This window comes from Emydura macquarii, unplaced genomic scaffold (assembly GCF_026122565.2).
Source record: "Emydura macquarii macquarii isolate MOO-44397 ecotype Brisbane River unplaced genomic scaffold, CSIRO-AGI_Emac_v2 contig_306, whole genome shotgun sequence".
NCBI lineage: Eukaryota > Metazoa > Chordata > Testudines > Chelidae > Emydura > Emydura macquarii.
The window spans coordinates 2,153,008-2,172,987 of record NW_027130443.1 but is presented as its reverse complement, the minus strand read 5'-3'; the positions used below and the strand labels follow the sequence as shown (position 1 = coordinate 2,172,987).

At 51.7% G+C, this 19,980-nt stretch overlaps 1 protein-coding gene across 1 annotated transcript in view; it reads right to left on the bottom strand.

Annotated features, from left to right (window-relative positions):
• Window positions 1-1,143: 1,143 nt before the first annotated feature.
• Window positions 1,144-19,980, bottom strand: part of LOC137158899 (excitatory amino acid transporter 1-like) — a 63,201-nt gene continuing 44,364 nt past the window's right edge. Inside the window, exons 7-12 of the mRNA XM_067556883.1 lie at window positions 16,444-16,486; window positions 14,902-15,245; window positions 9,068-9,301; window positions 7,655-7,849; window positions 5,588-5,722; window positions 1,144-2,827 (exon numbers count right to left, since the gene is read on the bottom strand). Of these exons, the coding sequence (XP_067412984.1) occupies window positions 2,629-2,827; window positions 5,588-5,722; window positions 7,655-7,849; window positions 9,068-9,301; window positions 14,902-15,245; window positions 16,444-16,486 (1,150 nt within the window). The 3' untranslated portion in view covers window positions 1,144-2,628. The remainder of the gene's footprint in view (window positions 2,828-5,587; window positions 5,723-7,654; window positions 7,850-9,067; window positions 9,302-14,901; window positions 15,246-16,443; window positions 16,487-19,980) is intronic.

Below are 19,980 nucleotides of genomic sequence, written 5' to 3'. Positions count from 1 at the left end.
TCAGTGCCAGTGATCGTCCCCTTTCCTTCTGGCTCTTCCTCAAGCACTTCTTCGGTACTGGGGACTTTGCCCGGTGCCGGATGGACTCTGAGCCTGTAGGTGCATTCCTTGTTAATGCCGTCGTGCTCAGTGCCAACCCCAACCTCAGCTCTGATGCCAGTGTAAGGGCCGACTTCATCAAAATGGCTGTTAGCCTAATGTCTCTGTCCTTACGCATTTGAGGACGAAAACCGTTGCAGTTCTTGAACTTTTCTCGAACATGTGCCTCACCCAAGCACCCTTAGGTGAGGGTCACTGAGGGGCATTGTTTTTTAGCAGGAACCACAGGGTTTAAACCCCAGGGACCGGGGCATACTCCGACCCTGGGAAAATGTTAACCAAACTAACTAACTAACTAGGCAAAGAACGGTAACTATATACACTGATTAAAAAAAAGAATCACTAGGAGAAGAGTCACTTGCACGAGCAAGAGAGTATTCCAACACCATCACTGGTGGCAAGAAGGAACTGAGAGGGAGAGGGGCCGGCAGCGCCCTATATACGAGCGCATATGCGCACCACTGCAGAGGGTGCTAGAGATACTACTAGGGGAAAAAAATTTCCAGCACCAGTGCATGAGGCGCACATACACCTAATTCAGAAAGGACATGAGCAAGCACTCAAAGAAGAACTATTTGTACGGGCTGTAAAACTGCACGGGATCTGAAGCTGGGAGTTTTCTGCTGTCACTTTGCTTTCCTGTAATAACCAGCATTCTTTGGGGAAAAGCCATCGCTGATTGCCTCACTAGGTACTTTTCACTGAGTAAATACAACAGCTCCCCACTCCTCCCCGCTTCCCCCCCTCCCCAGCCTCCCACACACACACTCCAATTTCCTGAGCTTTACATTTTTCATTTTGTTTTTCACTAATAATCCGCTGGGACATCACAGTTCAAAGAAATCCTGGCTGACCCTTAATTCTGACCATTAGGGCCAGGATACCTTTGGGCCAAACAGTTGCTTCTAGTAATGGCCAAACCTTAGCAGATTACAAAGTTTGCTTCACTTCAGGTAAAGCATTTAGTAGTTCCACACCTGAATATCTCTGAATCCTCTTGGTCTGGACACAGTGACAATCTGATAAGAACGGGTTCTCTCATGACAGCACAACACCACCCTGATTTCTGATGGATCAGGACTGCTGTCAGAATAACCTCTCCCTCCGCCCCACCCTCCCGCCCGGCTTTTTCAGGTCTCAGCTGCTGAAGAGTTACAGGAAAAGGAAAACAAAGTTACTCAAAATTTGGCAAAGCTCAGTGAAGGTGAAGGCTGGGTGAGAGTCTGGAATGAAGGCTCCAATTGGTTCTTTATCTGTGCTGGTTTGCCCACCTCTAGCAGCTTCCTTGTTCTGTCAGCCTGGCCCATATTCTCAGGTACCATCATGAAATGATATTTTGTCCCAAACTAAAGAGTAAAAGAAAAGTCAGAACGTCCATATTGTCCACAATCCTCCACCCCTTAATAGCCAAGGCCCTGATATCTGCCTGTCACAGCGTTGCCAGGATATTGCATGAGACAGACCCTCGGGAACCACGGGTTGCTATGATGTCACTGCTGCTAGTCCTACATAAATATAATTGCCACTTGAGAAGTTGGAGAGTTCTTCTGGGGGTTCCCCCCCGTGATTCCTTGTCTGCCCCATGCTAACATTCTCCACATAAACTGGATTCCCACTGGTGATCTCCTGGTCCGAGGAGCCTGAACCATTATGCGTCTCTGCCGGATGACAAGCCAGGAAGAATATTGTGGCAACGCTTTTATGCAGCCACAGTGCCAGTCAAATCACTGCTCTAGCTCCAGTGATTGGCTTGGCTAGTGCTTTAGCTCAGAGCCAGCGGAGTCACTAGGCCAACCCTGCCTTTGCATGTAACATACTCCAGTGATTCCTGGATCTCAATAGGAACTGGGAAGCCAGGACTTCACAAGAAAAATCATGCTGTATAGTGACAGGGACGTACCATGGAAGCAACCAGACCCTAGATGCTTACTGCAAAATACCCACCAATTCTAGGGAGCCAGGTGCTGCCTGTTGTCTTGGTCCTTAACCCTTCACATGCCAACCGTGCAAGAAAGGCAGATAAAAATACGAAGAAAGATGCTAATGAAACACATGGTGCCTCAGACAACGTCTAGAAATGAGAGACAGAGGCTGCTCCAGGCTTCTGCCTCTAAGTGCAGAGAAGGAACAGTAACTAATCTAAACATTCCAGAGGGATAGCCGTGTTAGTCTGTATACAGCAAAGACAATGAGAGTTCACTCTCGTTGTCTTTAATCTAAACATTATCATCCTCCCCCTAGTCTAGTCCAGGGCGGGGCATGGGCCACAAAATCCGGACCTCTCAATCCTGCTTTTCTAATAGGAAGGTCACAATGAACATCCAACTCTCTAGTTGAGGAAAGGCTTAAGTCATTTTCTCTTTAGCTTAGGTTTACAAGAGGCCGGGCAGGGAGGCTGCATGTGGAAATGTGGGAGAGGAAGGAAGGGAGGAGAGTTTGGGTGGATCTTTCTCCGCCTCCCACTGCTGAGAGGTTTGTTTTCCAGTCTTGACCTTTTTGAAGGCTCAGTGTGAACGCTGCTCCCTGGTGTCACATGATTGTCTCGCTGCTGCGGGGCTTGCGGGTGTCGTTTGCCTGGTAGATCAGGTGGTAGGGCTTCTCGTTCTCCTCAATCACAGAGTTACCGAGCTCGCAGTCCAGTGCGTCTAGTTCATGTCGAGACAGGTGCTCCACAATGCCGGCTCCCAGAGAATCCCCCAGCACATTGGTGGTGGTTCGCAGACGGTCCCTGGAAAGCAGCAGAGAAGAGTGACTAGGGGCAGCTCCTCAACATAGCCCCAGGCAAAACAGGCTGAAACTTTCAGGAAAACGTCATCCCTTTTTGTTACCAAAGCGGGCTGAAAAATGTAATAATTTCAACGAAAAAATAGACAAACATTCCTGTTTTCACAAACGTTTTCATGAAAATGTTCCCCATTTTTAAACAGCTCTAGTGACTGATGCGTTAGACAGAAAATGAAATTTGTGCTGAAAATCTTCCTAAGGCAGATCTAGGCAGCAGTGGAATAGCTTCCTAGGACTAGGGCGGAAGGTCTCTGGCTTGGGACATCTGAAGTACAGTTTGACTCAGAAAAGTTATTTTAAAATAGTTCCTTCTTACTCAGCTTATCTGCTTCCTCCTCTCACTTACACCTGTTTTACACCAGTATCACTCCACTGATCGCAAAGGAGTTGCTTTCAGTTTACGACTGGTATGATAGGAAAATCAGGCTGTGGTCATTGGTCTCAGTTCTGCTGCCTTTATTGTCTCAAATAACTTGTGACTGTTTTTCATTTGGCAGAGCCAGCTGGGCTGAGACAGAGTGAGCTAAAGTCTGGCATCAACAGGACTTCCCGTCACTTCACTTATGCAATCCCAGGGAGGCACCGGGGCTGCACAGCTGTTCTGGAAGGCTAATCTGGTCTTCAGAGCCTTGTCAACGGGTGATGGTGCTCAGAGCTGGACTCTTAGTGCCCGGGCTGAGTTTGCAGGACTGGCAGCTGGCTTTAGCTTCAGAATCACTGAAAGACAAATGACAACCCCCTACCTGCCCAAGCTGTCTTAGGGATACACTTCTCTGAGCAGAGCTGTGCTTTAACACAAGTCTGAACACCACCAAACACACAAACTGCCCCTTCCCCAAGAGTTTGACATAATCTGATCTGATTAAAAATCAGTTCCCACCCAATTGCTCTGGTTTCTTTGTTGGTACCTGTTATGTCATCATTTTACTTATTCACAGATACACACAGAAGGTCATTGTGAAATAGTTACAGGTGGCCACAGACAAAATGCACCTGAAACAAACCCTGAGTGAGGAGTGACGCCACCAATAATGGTATGCGCCATTGGCATGTGTGTGAGTGCTACGTCTATCCCAGAACCCTCCAGGATGGCAGCCTCCTACCCCATGTGCGCTGCCGCCAAGAGGACCGATTTTTCACTGTTTCACCTTGAGCTTCTACAGCTGATCAAATGATACGGCGGTTACTCCTCCAGTTCTGTTGGCTGTGGAAGGCACAGCTGGGCAGAAGTCATTTGTCTTTTAACTTGTTCTGTTTACTTGTCATTCGTCTGAACCCAACCATACCCCTTCCCTCCCTTTGCCGTCTCTGCTGGTGGCAGCCAGCTTGTCCGTGCTGACACTGGTGGGTATCGTGTGTTCTGCGATTAGGGGGTGGGCTAGGCACCCTCACATTAGACATGATGCCCAGCTGTCCTAGCACCCAGTCAGGAACTGAAGGGATGACAACTGATACTTGACAAGCAGAGGCCTAGAGGGTGGATCATGCCTGTGTCCTGTTCAGACGTGACAACACCTTGCTGCAGAAATGACACTGTATTTGGGGATAGAAGGCTGGACTCTCTCGGGGGGAAAGTAATTGTGGTAGTGAAAAGGTGTGCGTCTGTGGGGGGAGTCGAGGGAAAGCACTGCAAGATGGTTTAGCTTTTAAATTCCTTGCTTTTGTAGTTCTTTGTCAGATAACTTGCATGTGTGGCAACTTAACTGCTTCACAACAAAAGGTTTTGTGTTGGAATTGCCTAGTTTGTTGTAATGTTTAAGCACTGTGTGATCTGAGTGTACCAGGGCAGGGGCTCAGAGAGGACTAGACCAGACTGGTGGGCCTGTGCAGGCAGGAGGGGGATGACCCCAGAACATGCTAACCCAGTGCTGGATGACCCCTACAGACACCCGAGCACCAGCCGACAGCCTCTCTTGCTCTAAGCCATCCCTGGGAAGCAGTGAGCAGAGAAAGCTTTAATAACTCAAGTGCCCCAAGGAAAGGAACAGAGGCAGGGTGCTGCAGCATAACCTCTGGCCGCGAGGCGGTGCTCCGGAGGCAGCGGAACCCTCCCACAGTGCAATACTTTATACACAACAGCCCACGTAATTTCACCAGCCTGAGAGCCTCAGCCAGGGATGCGCTTTCTGCCACTCGCCCTCTGCCATCCATCTGCGGCCCTGGCCAGTTTCCTTCTTACCAACACAATCCTAGAACTGGGAGCTGCTCTTTCCATGTATGAAAGTGTTAATGTTTAATGCCCACAGTTATTATATATGCTCGACAGTTAGTGTGACCCACTTCTGTCTAAGTCACAGTGAATACGGCCATCCCAAATATTGCTGCTGTCTGCCAGGGTCACACTCCTGCCCCTGGGGCGGCCCTGTGCCTCCTTGAGACACAATCCCTGCCCCTGCTCCCGGGTGTAGGCTGCCCCTAATGCAGGCCTGCACATTTAGGGAAAACCTGGTCCTGAAGCTCTAGGAAAAGTTTTTAAGACTCTGCCAGTTCAGAGCAAATGCAGCCTACTCTGCTCAGTGACCAGTGCTCACTGGCGCCTGGGGTCTCTGGACTACATGCTGAGGAGCCCTGCTGATACAAGGTGGTACTAGGGCCTTCACTGAGCTGCTTGGACCAGGATCTGAGCACAGCAGACTCCAGTGCGCAGCAGGGAGGAGCTGGCTCTGTAGCTAGAGCAGCGCTTGCTGTTGTGCAGGGGACTTACAGAAACCAGTCCACCGCGATGATGAGTGTGATATCCTCCGTTGGCAGCCCCACTGATGTCAGCACAATCATCATGGTCACCAGGCCTGCCTGGGGTATGCCTGCTGCTCCAATGCTGGCTGCAGTGGCCGTGATGCTGGAGAGGACAGGAAAGCACAGCTATCAGCAGCAGAAAGAGAAGGGCAGCTCTGCATTTAATTAGTGCCCACTCCTGTCCCCACTGAGCCCTCGGGAACTTTGCCTTGGTTATCAATGGAGCAAGTTCAAGCCCCAAATTTGGTGCCACGCTTATTTTTCTTTTGTTCAATTTTTTAATTGCATACAAAAAGACCTCTCTATTAAACCATTAACTGCGAGGTGAAGTGGCCCTTGGACTCTTGCCATTGCGTATCACGCCCAGAATATTGCCATTAGGTGGTACTGCCGGCCGGGAGCACACAGTCACTCCCGCAACAAGCCCCAAGAAGAACACAATACCACAACCCACTCGGGCCCCAGCCTTCTGTGATGGGACTGAATGGAACAACTTAGCCCCTTGGTGTCAAACTCCCAGCCCCTGCCGTGGGGTGAAGAATCCTCCTGCAGACTCGGAGGGAGGCAGGATTTCATCCAGGCATTTCTGCCATGCTCAGATCTAGTCCAGCACCGTCACCACAGAGCCAGTGTCATCCAAAGAGGCAGTTAGTGTGAGTAATAAATTCAGTGCATCACAAAGGTGCTCGACTCCCATCAGCCGCAGCCTCGCCAGCTCTCTGGCCTCAGTCATGGGCAGGCGGCCCCTGCCTTGCTGGTGGGCAGTGGCTGGTTGGGCATGCAGCACACAGCACACTAGCAGTGGCCATGCACCCGGGCTGCTTCCTGCATCCACACTCTGGTCTACTGTGTCCCAGCAGCAGCATGCGCCTCCCTTGCAGTGACGTGTCAAATGGAGATTTGAGGACTTTGTAATAAATTCAGTGAAATGGGAGGCCAGCTCCTCCCCTCTGCTCATCTCCAGCCAATCAGGGCACCGCACTGCTCTGGGGGGCACCGGAGGAGCAGGGTGGAGATCCAGAGAATGGGGAAAGGGATGAGCTGGGTGTGGTCTCTGGTGGAGACTCACTTGTGGCAGTCGCTCTGCTTGAGGGGTGGTTGTTTTTAAAGACACAGAGCGTTCAGCTCAGTGCTGTGCCCTCTACAAGCCAGCACTGATTAGAGCCCTGAAATCCCAACTCTGTGCACGTGAGCCGGGAGGAGACAGTCAGCGTGGGAACCAGTGCCAGCATCAGGCTTTTAGCAGAAGGAAGCTCTCAGGAATGGGCTTGAAAAACACCTGACAAAGATCTCAACAGGATGTGAGCTCAATTGCTGAGCAACGGCTGGTTCTGCTGGCGTCATTGTGAGCCAGAGGGGGCAGCACCCACAGAGTCGGGCTGGGAATTTGTAGAAATCCCAGGAACTCCCGGCCATCCTGACTGACCAGGAGAAATTACGCCGCCTCTGGGAGATCACAGTCAATCCCAACCCAAAGCATCCCATTGGGAGCATCCAAGGTCTGACTAGTTCAGTCATTACCTAGCATTCATTCGGCAGAGACCAGTGGGGGAGGGAACAGCCTTTATTGGTGAAAGAGACACGCTGTCCAGCTACAGAGTTCTTCTCCTGCCTGGCCCAGCTCGTCTCTTTCCCCAACAGTCCAGTAAAAGATATCACCTCCCCCGCCTTGTCTTCTTTCTAGCGGGGACCAGCCCGGCTCCACCAGCCCTGGCTGCCAACATCCATTCTGTGGGTCCCTGGCAGAGACCCCCCCAATCCCAGCCTCTGGAGGGGCTCAGTCTGCTGAACATGGCGACAGCCTTCCTGGAGCCATCAGAGAACCCCTGTGCCAGCTGAGGGGCAGCTGATCTTTGTGCGGGGACAGAACTTCCACCCAGCACATGGCTGGCACAAGTGGGGCCGCTCCAGACTCAATCTGTGCTGCCTCCAGGCCCTCCGAGCACCCCACCCCGCTGCCTGAACTCCTGCTCCCCGGGCCCAGGCTGCTCAGCCCACCCCAGCCCTACTCCCGCCTGGCACGCACGGACCTCACCTGATGGTGATGATCTGCCCGAAGTCGAGCTCGAAGTTGTTGACCTGTGCGATGAAGATGGCGGCCAGGGCCTCGTACAGAGCCGTGCCATCCATGTTAATGGTCGCTCCCACCGGCAGAACGAACCTGGTGATGCGCCTGTCCACCCCATTGATTTCTTCCAAGCACCTGAACGTGATGGGGAGCGTGGCCGAGCTGCAAGGGAACCCCATCCTGCATGAAAGCCACACCCAACCTCTACGACAGGGAGGGGCGTTTCATGACACCGCTCCCTTAGTGACGGCCCCAGGAGCTCCGGGAGCCCTGCCTGGCCTGTGCTGGGGGAAAGGACCAAGGGCCTGGCCCCTGCCATTGCGCCTCAAAGCACCTCTGTGAAGAGGGTCCATATTGTAGAGTGTGGCCCAGAAGTGGGAAGGGACTTACCCAAGGTGACATGGAGAGTTAAGCTCAGAGCCAAGAGCAGAACCCAGGTTTCCTGACTCGCAGAGCTCTAACCACTAGGCCATGCTGCCTTCCACCAGGAAATAGCCAAGGCCACACACTCCAGCATGCTCAGCCCTTCCCTAGTTTGTTATTATCCTGCCTCCCTGCTTCCTTGCCTTGCAAAATGTGGGGGACAGGGGAGCTCATGGCAGGCCAGCAGTGGGGCAGCCGGGGATGCTGGGAATGGGTGCGGGCTGGGGCACTCTGCAGCTGCCTCTGTGCAGTCCTGCTGCTGGCTATGAGTGGCAGTGTAGGCCGGGAGCACGGCCCTACTCCAGGGCCCAGGAAGTGCCGGGGAGTCGTTCCATTGACTCTGCTGGGCCTTGGCCTGGGCTGTAGGGCAAGGAGCCGGGGGGATCCGCATAGGGCGGCCAACTTCCTAATTTGCAGAAACCTCCCCCACCCCTGCTCTGCCTCTTCCCCCGGACCCTGTCCTCCCGCTCCTCTCCCCTCCCCCCTTTGCTCACTGCTCCCCCCCCCCACCAGCTGAGCAGGGCTCCAGGGGTGGAAGGGTGACTGGGGCAGGAGGGGGAGGAGGAGGAGACACTCCAGGGATAGGGGGAGACTGAGGCAGGGCAGAGCAGGGCAGGATAGGGGGAGCCACACTCCAGAGATGTGGGGGGGTGACTGGGCAGGGTGGGACGGGGATGAGGGAGGCACACTCCAGCGTTGGTGGGGTGACTGGGGCAGGGCGAGGGAGCCGTCAGTACCTCTCTCTGCCATAGCTGGGCACATCGTGAGTGCTCCTCCTGGCACCAGCAGCAGGCGGCTGCTCTTTCTGGCACCCTCCCCCCCGCCGGCAGTGCCAGGTCCCCCCTTCGACCAGACTTTCCAGTCGAAAACAGGCCCATGCTGTCTCCCTAGATCCCCAGCCCTCCCCCACTGGCTGCTGTGCCCCTGCCCCGGACAGCCTGCCAGGAGGTGGCGTACCTGGAGGAGGTGCCCAGCGCGGTGATGAGGGCCTGCAGGAGTCCTGAGATGAACACCCAGGGGTTCTTGTGGGTGACGATGAAGTACAGCAGCGGCAGGACGCAAAGGGAGTGTATGAGCAGCCCCACGATGACGGTGAGTGTGTACATGCCCAGCTGGCCCCCCATCACTGCTAAGTCGTCCATCTCCAGAATCTTGCCAGCGATTAAGAACAGGATCCCGACCGGGGCGTACCTGTCACCAGAACACAGGGCTGGGCTTAGACCTGGCCTCCAGGCTCCCGCATAACTGCACCAGCACCCCCTTGCTGGACAAAGCCATGGTAGGCTGGGGCACCCGGAGACACAGGCGACCCATGGCGTCGCCAGATGGAAACTGCAGGGAGAGCAGAGAGTTGGCCTGTGGATTCAAGTGGCCAAGCAATGTCTGTTCGTCTGTCAGTGGCCTCAGTCACCTGCTGACTGCACAAGCTGGGCGCTGTGACGGACGATCATCAGCTACTCCTTGAAACTTCTTTTAGTTAGTGAGTTAAGATCTTTTGTTCTTTGTTTATACTTAGTATTATTTGTAGTGTTAGTCCTAGCCTTATAGCTCTCAGCTCTCGAGCACTGCCTAGCTCTCCACCCCTCTACTCAAGAGTTAAGGAACCGGACATCTCTCTCAACCAGGTCATCAGGGAAGGGTGAGAGTATATTAGTCCAAAGCATACCGTTTAAATATATATATATATATATATATATATATATATCACCACATGTCTTTAGAATAAGACTGTAATCTTATCCAGGACCAGATGGGATTCACCCAAGAGTTCTGAAGGAACTCACATGTGAAATTGCAGAACTACGGTGCTGTGTAACCTATCACTTAAATCAGCCGCTGTACCAGAAGACTGGCGGATAGCTAACGCGATGCCAATTTTTTAAAAAGGCTCCAGAGATGATCCTGGCAATTATAGGCTGGTAAGTCTGACTTCAGTACCAGGCAAATTGGTTGAAACTATAGTAAAGAACAGAATGATCAGACACATAGATGAACACGCTTTGTTGGGCAGGAGTCCACATGGCTTTTGTAAAGGGAAATCATGCCGCACCAATCTATTAGAATTCTTTGAAAGGGTCAACAACCATGTGTACAAGAGTGATCCAGTGGATATAGTGCACTTGGACTTTCAGAAAGCTTTTGACAAGGTCCCTCACCAAAGGCTCTTAAGCAAAGTAAGTAGTCACGGATAAGGTTAAGATTTTGTCACTTTTATTTTTCATAAAAGTCAGGGGCAGGTCATGTGCAATAAACAAAAATTCATGGAAGCCCGTGACCTGTCTCTGATTTTTACTAAAAATAACTGACAAAATGGGACTGATGGGGTGGATGAGAGCATGAGCCCTGCTGAGGGAGGAGGGGTCCAGCACCCGCCACTGCTGTGGCTGACAGCTCTGGGGTCTCCCCACTGCCTGTAGCAACTGGGAGCTGAGAGGTCCCCCAGATGCTCACAGTGGCTCAGAGCTCCGGGAACCCTGCTGCGCATGGCGGCCCAGAGCTGAGGAGTCCCTCTACCTCCTGGGGTCCCCCTGCCACCCATGGTGGCTGGAAGCTGCGGGCTCCTCCTGCTACCCATGGTGGCTCAGAGCTGTGGGGTCTCCCTACTGCCCAGGATCCCCCTGCTGCTCACCAGGCTCAGAGCTCCATGGCCCCCACTGGCTGACAGCTCCAGCCCCGCTGCCCCGGTGCTGAAGCAGAAAATGTCACAGAGGTCGCTGGAAGTCATGGAATATAGTGACTTCTGTGACCTCTGTGACATAATCTTATCCTTAGTCATGGGATAAGAGGGAAGGTCTTCTCCTGGATCAGTAAATTGTTAAAAGATAGGAAACAAAGAGTAGGAATAAATTATCAGTTTTCAGAATGGAGAGATGTAAATAGCAGTGTGCCCCAAGGGTCTGTACTGGGACCGGTGCTGTTCAACATACTCATCAATGATCTGGAAAAAGGGGTAAACAGTGAGATGGAAAAATTTGCAGATGATACATAATTACTCAAGATAGTTAAGTCCAAAGCAGACTGTGAAGTGTTACAAACGTCCAGGTCCAGGATCTGGACCTCATAAGGTCAGAAGGGACCATTATGATCTAGTCTGACCCCCTGCACAATGCAGGCCACAGAACTTCACCAACCCACTCCTGTAATAGACCCTATCCTATGACTGAGTTACTGAAGTCCTCAAATAATGATTTAAAGACTTCAAGGTACAGAGAATCCACCAGTAAGTGAGCTGTGCCCAATGCTACAGAGGAAGGCGAAAAACCACCAGGACCTCTGCCAATCTGCCCTGGGGAAAAATTCCTTCCCAACCCCACATATGGCAATCAGCTAAACCCTGAGCATGTGGGCAAGACTCACCAGCCAGACACCCAGGCAGAATTCTCTGTAGTAACTCAGAACCCCCCTCATCTAACATCCTATCACAGGCCATTGGCATATTTACCACTAGTAGTCAAAGATCAGTCAATTGCCAAATTAGGCTGTCCCATCATACCATCCCCTCCAGAAACTTATCAAGCTCATTCGTCTGGCACGATCTACCTTTTGTAAAAGTTTTTTCTAACACCTTGCATATTACTGAGGTTAAACTAACAGGCCTGTAGTTACCTGGATCACATTTTTTCCCTTTCTTAAAAACAGGAACTATGTTAGCAATTTTTCAGTCATACAGTACAACCCCTGAGTTTACAGATTCATTAAAAATCCTTGCTAATGGGCTTGCAATTTCACATGCCAGTTCCTTTAATATCCTTGGATGGAGATTATTGAGGCCCCCTGATTTAGTCCCATGAAGCTGTTCGAATTTGGCTTCTACCTCAGATGTGGTAATTTCTACCTCCATATCTGCAATCCCATTATCCCCCCTGCCACTATCCCCAAGCTCTTCATTAACCTCATTAAAAATGGGGGCAAAGTATTTGTTTAGATATTGAGTCATGCCTAGATTATCCTTGACCTCCACCCCATCTGCAGTGCTTAGTGGTCCCGCTTCTTCTTTCTTTGTTTTCTTCCTATTTATATGGCTGTAGAACCTTTTACTATTGGTTTTAATTCCCTTTGCAAGGTCCAACTCTACTTGCATTTCTCACTTTCTCTCTCCATATTCTGACTCCAAGAGGTAGCTTTCCTTGCTGATCCCTCCCATCTTCCACTCCTTGTAGCCTTTCTGCTTTCTCTTAATCGCCTGTCTGAGATGCTTACTCATCCAGCTTGGTCTACAACTCTTGCCTATGAATTTTTCCCCTTCTTTGGGATGCAGGCTTCAGATAGTTCCTGCAACTTTGACGTGAAGTAATTCCAAGCCTCCTCCACATTTAGATCCATCAGCTGTCTTGCGGGTCACCTACCGGTATATTCTTTGGGCAAGTCACATCCTGTTTGAAGCTCTGGGATTGAGGCATGACCCAGGGCGGGCTGGCCCCGCAGGGCAGGGATTCCAAGAACCCTAACTAACTAACTAACTTAATCTAATTGACTATTACACTCTATTTACAGGAACACCACCACTAAGGAGTATTGCTTGCAAAGCAAGAGACGAACAGCGTTCCAGTGACCATCACAGACAGAAAGAAGGAATAGAGGGGGCGGCAGGTTTGCAGCTGCCTATATCCCATGCCATGCGGATGCCACTCCAGGGGGCACCAGAGCCAACCCAGCAGATACCACTAGGGAAAACTTCGGCAACGGTGCACATGTGCGTACATTTACACTGGAATGGACATGAGCCAGCATTTGAGGAAGAACCAGGGTCACCCAATGAGATTAAGAGGCAGCAGGTTTAAAACAAACAAAAGGAAGGACTTCTTCCCACAACGCACAGTCAACCTGTGGAACTTGCTGTCAGGGCAGATTGTGAAGGCTAAAATTATAATTGGGTTAAAAAAAGCATTAGATAAGTTCATGGGTCCATCAATGGCTATTAGCCAAGATGGTCAGAGATGCAGCCCCATGCTCTGGGTGTCCCTAGCCTCTGATTGCCAGAAGTTGGGACTGGGTGACAGGGGACGGGTCACTTGACAATTGTCCTGTTTTGTTCATTCCCTTTGTAGCACCAGGCATTGGCCACTGTCAGAAGACAGGACACTGGGCTAGATGGACCATCGGTCTGACCCAGTTTGGCCATTTTTATGTTCTTATATGAAGAAGTTTAAGTATATTAGGAAAAAGAGGAACCCTAGCAATGGCATAGGCCCATTACTAGATGGACACGGTAAACACGGAATGATGATGCACAAAGCCAGAAGGGTTCGATACGGAAGCTCATTGTGAATGGGGAGGCAAACAGACAAGAGGGGTAGTGAGGGGAGCTACTGAGAACTGGCCAAGGGGAGGGGCAGCTGGCAATAGGCTGGGAAGGGATGTCCCAGCACTTCCTGCTGCCATTCCTACAGCAGTTCCTTGGAGGCTGGTGCCCAGTGCCCTTGCGCCTCCCATCCCTCGCTCCACCCCACGGGCTAGCACACGTTCTTGCCCCTCTCAGGGCCAGGTGTCTCCGCCAGGACCTGCAGTGGCTGGAAGGCAGGGACAGGACTGGGTTCCTGCCTGCTCCTGCTGGCCAGCCTGATTTCTGGGGATGCTCCAGCCCCTCCTCCTGATCCCGCTGTCGTCTCCATAAGATATTGTGGAGGAACCATTAGAGAGGGCAGAAATATTCATCAGCCCCTCCATATATTTCCACTGAGGGGGAGCTAGGCCCCCCCAGCCCTGTTCCACCGCCCCTGGTTCAATCATTATTTCTAGTCTCTATTTGGAAAGAGGCAGGATAATGTATTCATCTCACATGGGGATGATGAAGTGCCTTCCACCTAATCAGTAAATTAGGAGGATGTTAATATCTACCAGGGATAAACATTTTTAATCAGCAGGCCCAATTAACTTGTACCTAACCTGCCTCCTTAAAGAGCTGGCTGAGGAGATTACTGGCCTGCTGATGTTAATTTTTAATAAATCTTGGAATACCAGAACAATTCCAGATCACTGGAACAGTGCTAATGCCGTGTCGATCTTCCAAAAAGGTAAACGGGCTGAGCTGTGTAACTATAGACCAGCTACCTTTACATCATGGCAAAATAATAGAGAAACTGATACCGGATTCAGTGAACAAAGAATCCAAGAATAGGAATTAATACTGCAATTAATACTGCAATTAATACAATTAATAGGAATACAATTCATGCCAGTCAACACAGTTCTATGGAAAATCAGTTTTGTTTGACAAGACCGATTTCATTCTTTGATGTGATTTCAAGGTTGGTTGATAAAAATAACTGCAGAGATGTAATATACTTAAACTTTGGTAAGACATCTGAGTTAGTACCACGTGACGTTCTGATTAAAAAATTAGCACTAAACAACATCAACAGAGCACACGTTAAATTGATTAAAAACTGGCTAACTGACAGATCTCAGAAAGGAGTTATCAGTGGGGAGTCACTGAATGGGGATGTTTCTAGTGGGGTTCCACAGGGTTTGTATGAGAGCTGGGAGGAAAGCTCTCTGTGTGCCAGACTTGCAGCCTGCCCTTTTAATTAAAGGCTTAGTGACCTCCCACTCCAGCTCTCTGGTCCTCCGAGGCGATCTCCCGCAGCATCGTGGCAGCACGTCTTGACATCTCTGATACAGCTATGAGAAAACAACGAACAAACAAACCCCACCACATGCTTGTGAATGAGAATCCCTCCCTCCAGCACTGGGAGCAAAACTACTCCTTTGTTTCCCCTGTGCACATCCCCTTTAAAACTAGCCTCATCTCTCACCAGGTCTCCTTGCCCCACCCTCACCCTGCTCCTCACCAGATGATAATGGCCACCAGCCTCATGATGGCTTCGTTGAGGCAGTTGAAGAACTCCTGCAGGGCCCGTCCCTTCTGCTTCATGCTGCCAATCACCAGGCCAAAGCACACGGAAAACACCACCAGCCCCAGCGCATTCACCCCGCTGGCCGAGCCGGGGACGGGGATGACTTCCTCAAAGCTCAGCACTTCCTGGTGGCTCCCAAAGGGCTGTGTGACGTTCTCCAGGGTGCCAGTGACATTCTCAGGCATGGAAGCCTGCGTGCTGACGACGGCCCCTGCTGTGACGTTGCTGCTGCGGAGGATGGTTCTGGTGAAGACCCTGGTGCCGTATTGCGTCTTGTACTGAAACAATACACGATTATCAGCGGTGCCCACAAGTCTCTGAAGAATCACCCTGCACTCCTCTATGGCTGCTCAGCAACATAAAGGGCCTGATCCTGAAAGGGGCAAAGCAGCCTGGTCTCCCAGTGACTTGGCAGAAAACTGTTTGTGCCCGTCTAATTCCCTGGCTCAATGCATAGCTTCACAGATGTCTAGAGCACAGACGAGAATCCACCACTTCTGTGGGTAGCTGAGTCTCTCACTCTCAGGCATTTTCTCCAGCCCCCAAATGATTTTTGTGGAATTTTTTCTGCATCCTCTCCTTTTTCTCAACATCTTTTCTAAAATGTGGATGCCAGAACTCAGTGCAGCGTTCCAGTGCCAGTCTCACCACTGCTGTATACACAGGTAGAATCATCTTCCCATGTGTGTTCACTGCTCCCCTGCCTATCCATCCAAGGGTCGCATCAGCCCTTCCTGCCACAGCATCTCACTGGAAGCTTGCATTCAGTTGCTTGTGCACTATGACCCCCTAGATCCTCCCCAGCATCACTGGGTACAGAGTCCGGTCCCAGCATCTGCAGGCATGGCCGGTGTCCCTGTTCTTAGCTGTCTGACTGCGGTTGGCTGTATTAAAACCTATTTTGTTCAACTGAGACCAGCTTACCAAGTGATCCAGATGCTGTGCTGCTTACACTCCGGGAAAAGTCTCTTCCACCGCTCAGCTGGCAGGGTGCTGGCAGTGTGAGCGAGGGTTCCCATTGGGAGTCATTTTACACCCATCTGGCACCCTTGGGCCAGACAGTCAGGTTCCTGCTCTGGCCCCTTTAGACTACTCCTGAGTGCACAGGTGCTACACAGAGAGGCAGCCCAGGACTGGCACACAAGGCCCCACGCTGCCCCCGGCAGGCCCCTGAGAGGAGCAAGCCCAGGGCAGGAGGGGTAGTGGCCAGAGCAGTCTGTGCTCCAGCAATTGCAGGCTACTGCCCAATCTACAGACAACTGGGTAAGGCAGCCTGGGAGCTGCTCTAACTTGTGCTGGTGGCAGCAGCGATTGCTGGAGGAGTGCACTTTGGGAGTTGTAAAGGTGGCATAGAGCCATCACTGGGCTGCATCCCCAGAGGGGGGCGGTTCAGAGTGCAGCCTGTTCTGTACAGGCATAAAGAATGGCACAAGGTGCTGGGCAGGAAGAAGCAGGCCGGGGAACCGGCGTCCATACCTGTTTGAAGCAGGCTTCTACTAGGTTAGGCGGGAACATATTCCTGCAGCAGATAAAACAAGCAGAAGGTTATGAAGCCAGGCGAGCAGGCCCATTGCCTAATCCATGGCACTAGGTGCTGGCTTATTCAGGACGTCAAGGCTAGTAAGAGCACAGTGCCAATGGCACCGACCCTCTTTTCAGGCTATTCAGTGCCCTTGCAAACGTTGCCAAGCGAGACATCTCCCTGGCCCCACGGCTTGAAACATTGCAAGTGGCTGTGCGCTCCTGGGATAGCACATGGCCCTGGGACGCTGGTCTCGGCAAGCTACATTTTATGCCGTTGTGGTTACATAGGGTCCTAGAATCATCAAAGTTAGATCTTTTCCTTCTCTATTAGACCATCTCCTCCACCTCCCCGGGGCCAGGGCAGGATTGTTCCCTAGGACACGTTCTCTGGCACCGTCCAATTTTAAGTGTCCCAGACTATGGAGCTTCCACTGCTTTCTGCGAGTTGAGTTCCCCTGCCTGATACAGCTCACTGCCCCTCACTTGCAAAATCCAGCCTATGGTGCCCTCCATTTCATCGTTGTCTTTCTGGTAGCAGGGTGCACAGAACTGCAGGCAATATTCGAGGTGCACCACACCAGGGCCATCGGGAAAAGCACGATGATTTCCCTGCACTGAGACATGATGCCACTGTATGATGCAGCAGCGAACTGCACTGGGCTTTGAGCAGCCGTATCTTAGTGCAAACTTGTGGCTAATTTACTGTCTGCTCTGAGCCCTGACTGATTTCTTGGGTGCCCTGCACCTTGTGTAGTCATTTACACCAGGGCAGAGTGAGTGTGAAGGGGGTGTAAATTGCTGCCACATCAGAATAGTGGGACTTTACACCTACTAAAAATTGTTCTCGTCAACCTCTGTGGATAGGACAAGAAGCAATGGGCTTAAATTGCAGCAAGGGCTGTGTAGGTTGGACATTAGGAAGAGTTTCCTCGCTGCCAGGGTAGTTCCGCCCTGGAATAAATGGCCTAGGGAGGTGGTGGAATCTCCGTAGCGGGAGGGATTTCAGAGCAGACAGGACAGACACCTGTCAGGGATGGTCTAGATAATACGAGTTAGTCCTGCCCCGAGTGCAGGGCACTGGACTAGACGTCTCACGGTCCCTTCCAGTCTTACACTTCCATGGGCGGCGGGTAGAATAGGCTTGGGGGGGCTAAGCCACCGCTGGAAACTCCCACTCCACCTCTCTGCCCCACCCCCGCTCCGCCTCAGGCCCCGCTCTGCCCCTCCTCCGAGATTCTCCGCTCACACCTCTTCACCCCTTCTCCAAGGGCCCTCCCTCGCCCGCTGCTCGCGCCTCTTTGCCCTGGGCCCCGAGGCTCCTCTTCGCCTGCCGCTCACACCTCTTCACCCCCTCCCCCAAGAGGCACAAGTGGCGGGCGGGGGTGTGGGGCGTCAGTGGAGGGGGTGAAGAGGAGCGAGTGGTAGGCAGGGAGGGGGCGGAGCAGGGGGCGGGGCCACGGTCTGCGCGCCAGTGACCCCCCGCCCAGCCTCACCAAAGGCAGGTGTCACGTGCCGCCCATGTACACGTCTTTGTTTCTACCTTGCACTGGTATAAAGACTGCACAAGGTGCAGAGCAGGGGAGAATTAGGCCCTAGTTTTTCTCAGCAGTTCCTGCTTCCCATGTGCCCCCGTTTCTGTGGCGGGGAAAGGAGCTGTCAGATTATGTGTCCTCAGGAGTATTTCAGAGATACCTAGTTATTGCTGACCCTGTTTTCAATCTCTGCTTTGCATTGTTTCTCTCACCCTGGTATGTGCGGCTCCCCTCAATGAGGATTTCACAGTCTCAGGCCATGTCTACGCTACCACTTAGTCAGCAAAGTTTATGTTGCTCAGGGGTGTGAAAAAACACCGCCGAGTGACATAAATGTTGTCAGCAGAAGTGGCAGCGTGCACAGCGCTGTCAGTGGGAGAGCTTCTTCTGCCGACGGAGCTACCGCCGCTCGTGGAGGTGGTTTTATTATGTCAACGGGAGAGCGCTCTCCTGTCAGCACAGAGCAGCAACACAAGCGCTCTTACAGCAGTGTAGCTGCATCGGCTCGCTAGTGTAGACATGTAAGCAGTAAGCTCGCTAGTGTAGACATGTAAGCTAGTAAGCTCACTAGTGTAGACATGTAAGCTAGTAAGCTCGCTAGTGTAGACGTAAGCTAGTAAGCTCGCTAGTGTAGACATGTAAGCTAGTAAGCTCGCTAGTGTAGACATGTAAGCAGTAAGCTCGCTAGTGTAGACGTAAGCTAGTAAGCTCGCTAGTGTAGACATGGCCTCAGCATATTTCATGAGAGGCTCTTTATTCTCTTCCCAGGCATGACTAAAGATACTCAGTAAGACTGGATGTGGAGAAGGAGAGACATATCTGTATTATTTTTAGGAATACAATATGCACCTCAGTGCACCTGAGTTAACTCAAAGAAGGCTGGTAGGCAGAACAGATACGAAATAAGAAAATGACAGAGCTAAGATACCTCCAGAGAGAATACCAAGGGTCCTTAAGACTATAGTGGGAGAGCTATTAACTGGCAAATGCCAGCCTCCGTAACTCCAGCCAGGTTAACAGATTTATTTTTCCAAGGCCACAGCCTGGATCAAAGAGACACTGAACCATTAAAGGCCCCTGCCTAGTAAGGAAGGAGCGGGTGCGTGGGTAGATGCTAAGAGCCGCAGGAGCTGTCTCTCCTGACCTGCAAAGAGAGGATAATGTCTAGCTGAGACCAGGCACGTACAGACATTAGCTCTCGTGACCCTTTTCTCTGTTTGCTGTGTACCTGTGCGTGAATGAACAACACGCTGGTTTTGAAGGCTGTGTTTGGGTCACTTTAATTGACCGAGGGTCACAGGCTCCCAGAGGGAAGTTTTCTTGCAGGTGCCAGATACAGCTGAGTGTGTTGTGTTATCAGAGTGGTGAAGTCGATGGGGGGCTACAACCCAGAGAGCTAGTCTCAGAGTGGTGAAGCGGTGGGGTTCCCGCCTTGAGAGAGCCGAGGAAGCCAGGCCTCGCACCTGAGGAGTTCACTCGAGAGGGACTGCAAAGGGATGTGAACTGCAGCTCAGCCTGTACCATGACACCAGTCTTAGCACCGCACTCTGCAGAACAAACAAACCAACAAAAACCTCAGCAAAAAGAATGCAGGCCAACGTCCAGCAGCAGTTTATGCACCGAATGCACCCTGCACAATGGGCAGGTGGCGTACGTGTGCGTGCAGTGCAAACAGCTCCTGGCCCTCCCTGGAGAGCAGAATGGCTGAACTGGAGGAGCTGAGGGAGACACAGGTACACAGACGAGACTTCCTGAGACACAGCAGAGCAGCCCCACCCCCGTCTGACAGCCTCTGTGCTACTGACGAGGATGAAAGTCTTGGGGAAGGAGAACATCAAACGACAGTGGAGGAAAATAATCCCATAATTGGGATCCTTCTTCCAGCTGACGTCGTGGTGCCCTCTCACCCCCCTTGGGGGGGGGGAACCTCTGTTATTAGGAAGAGCCAGGTACTAGT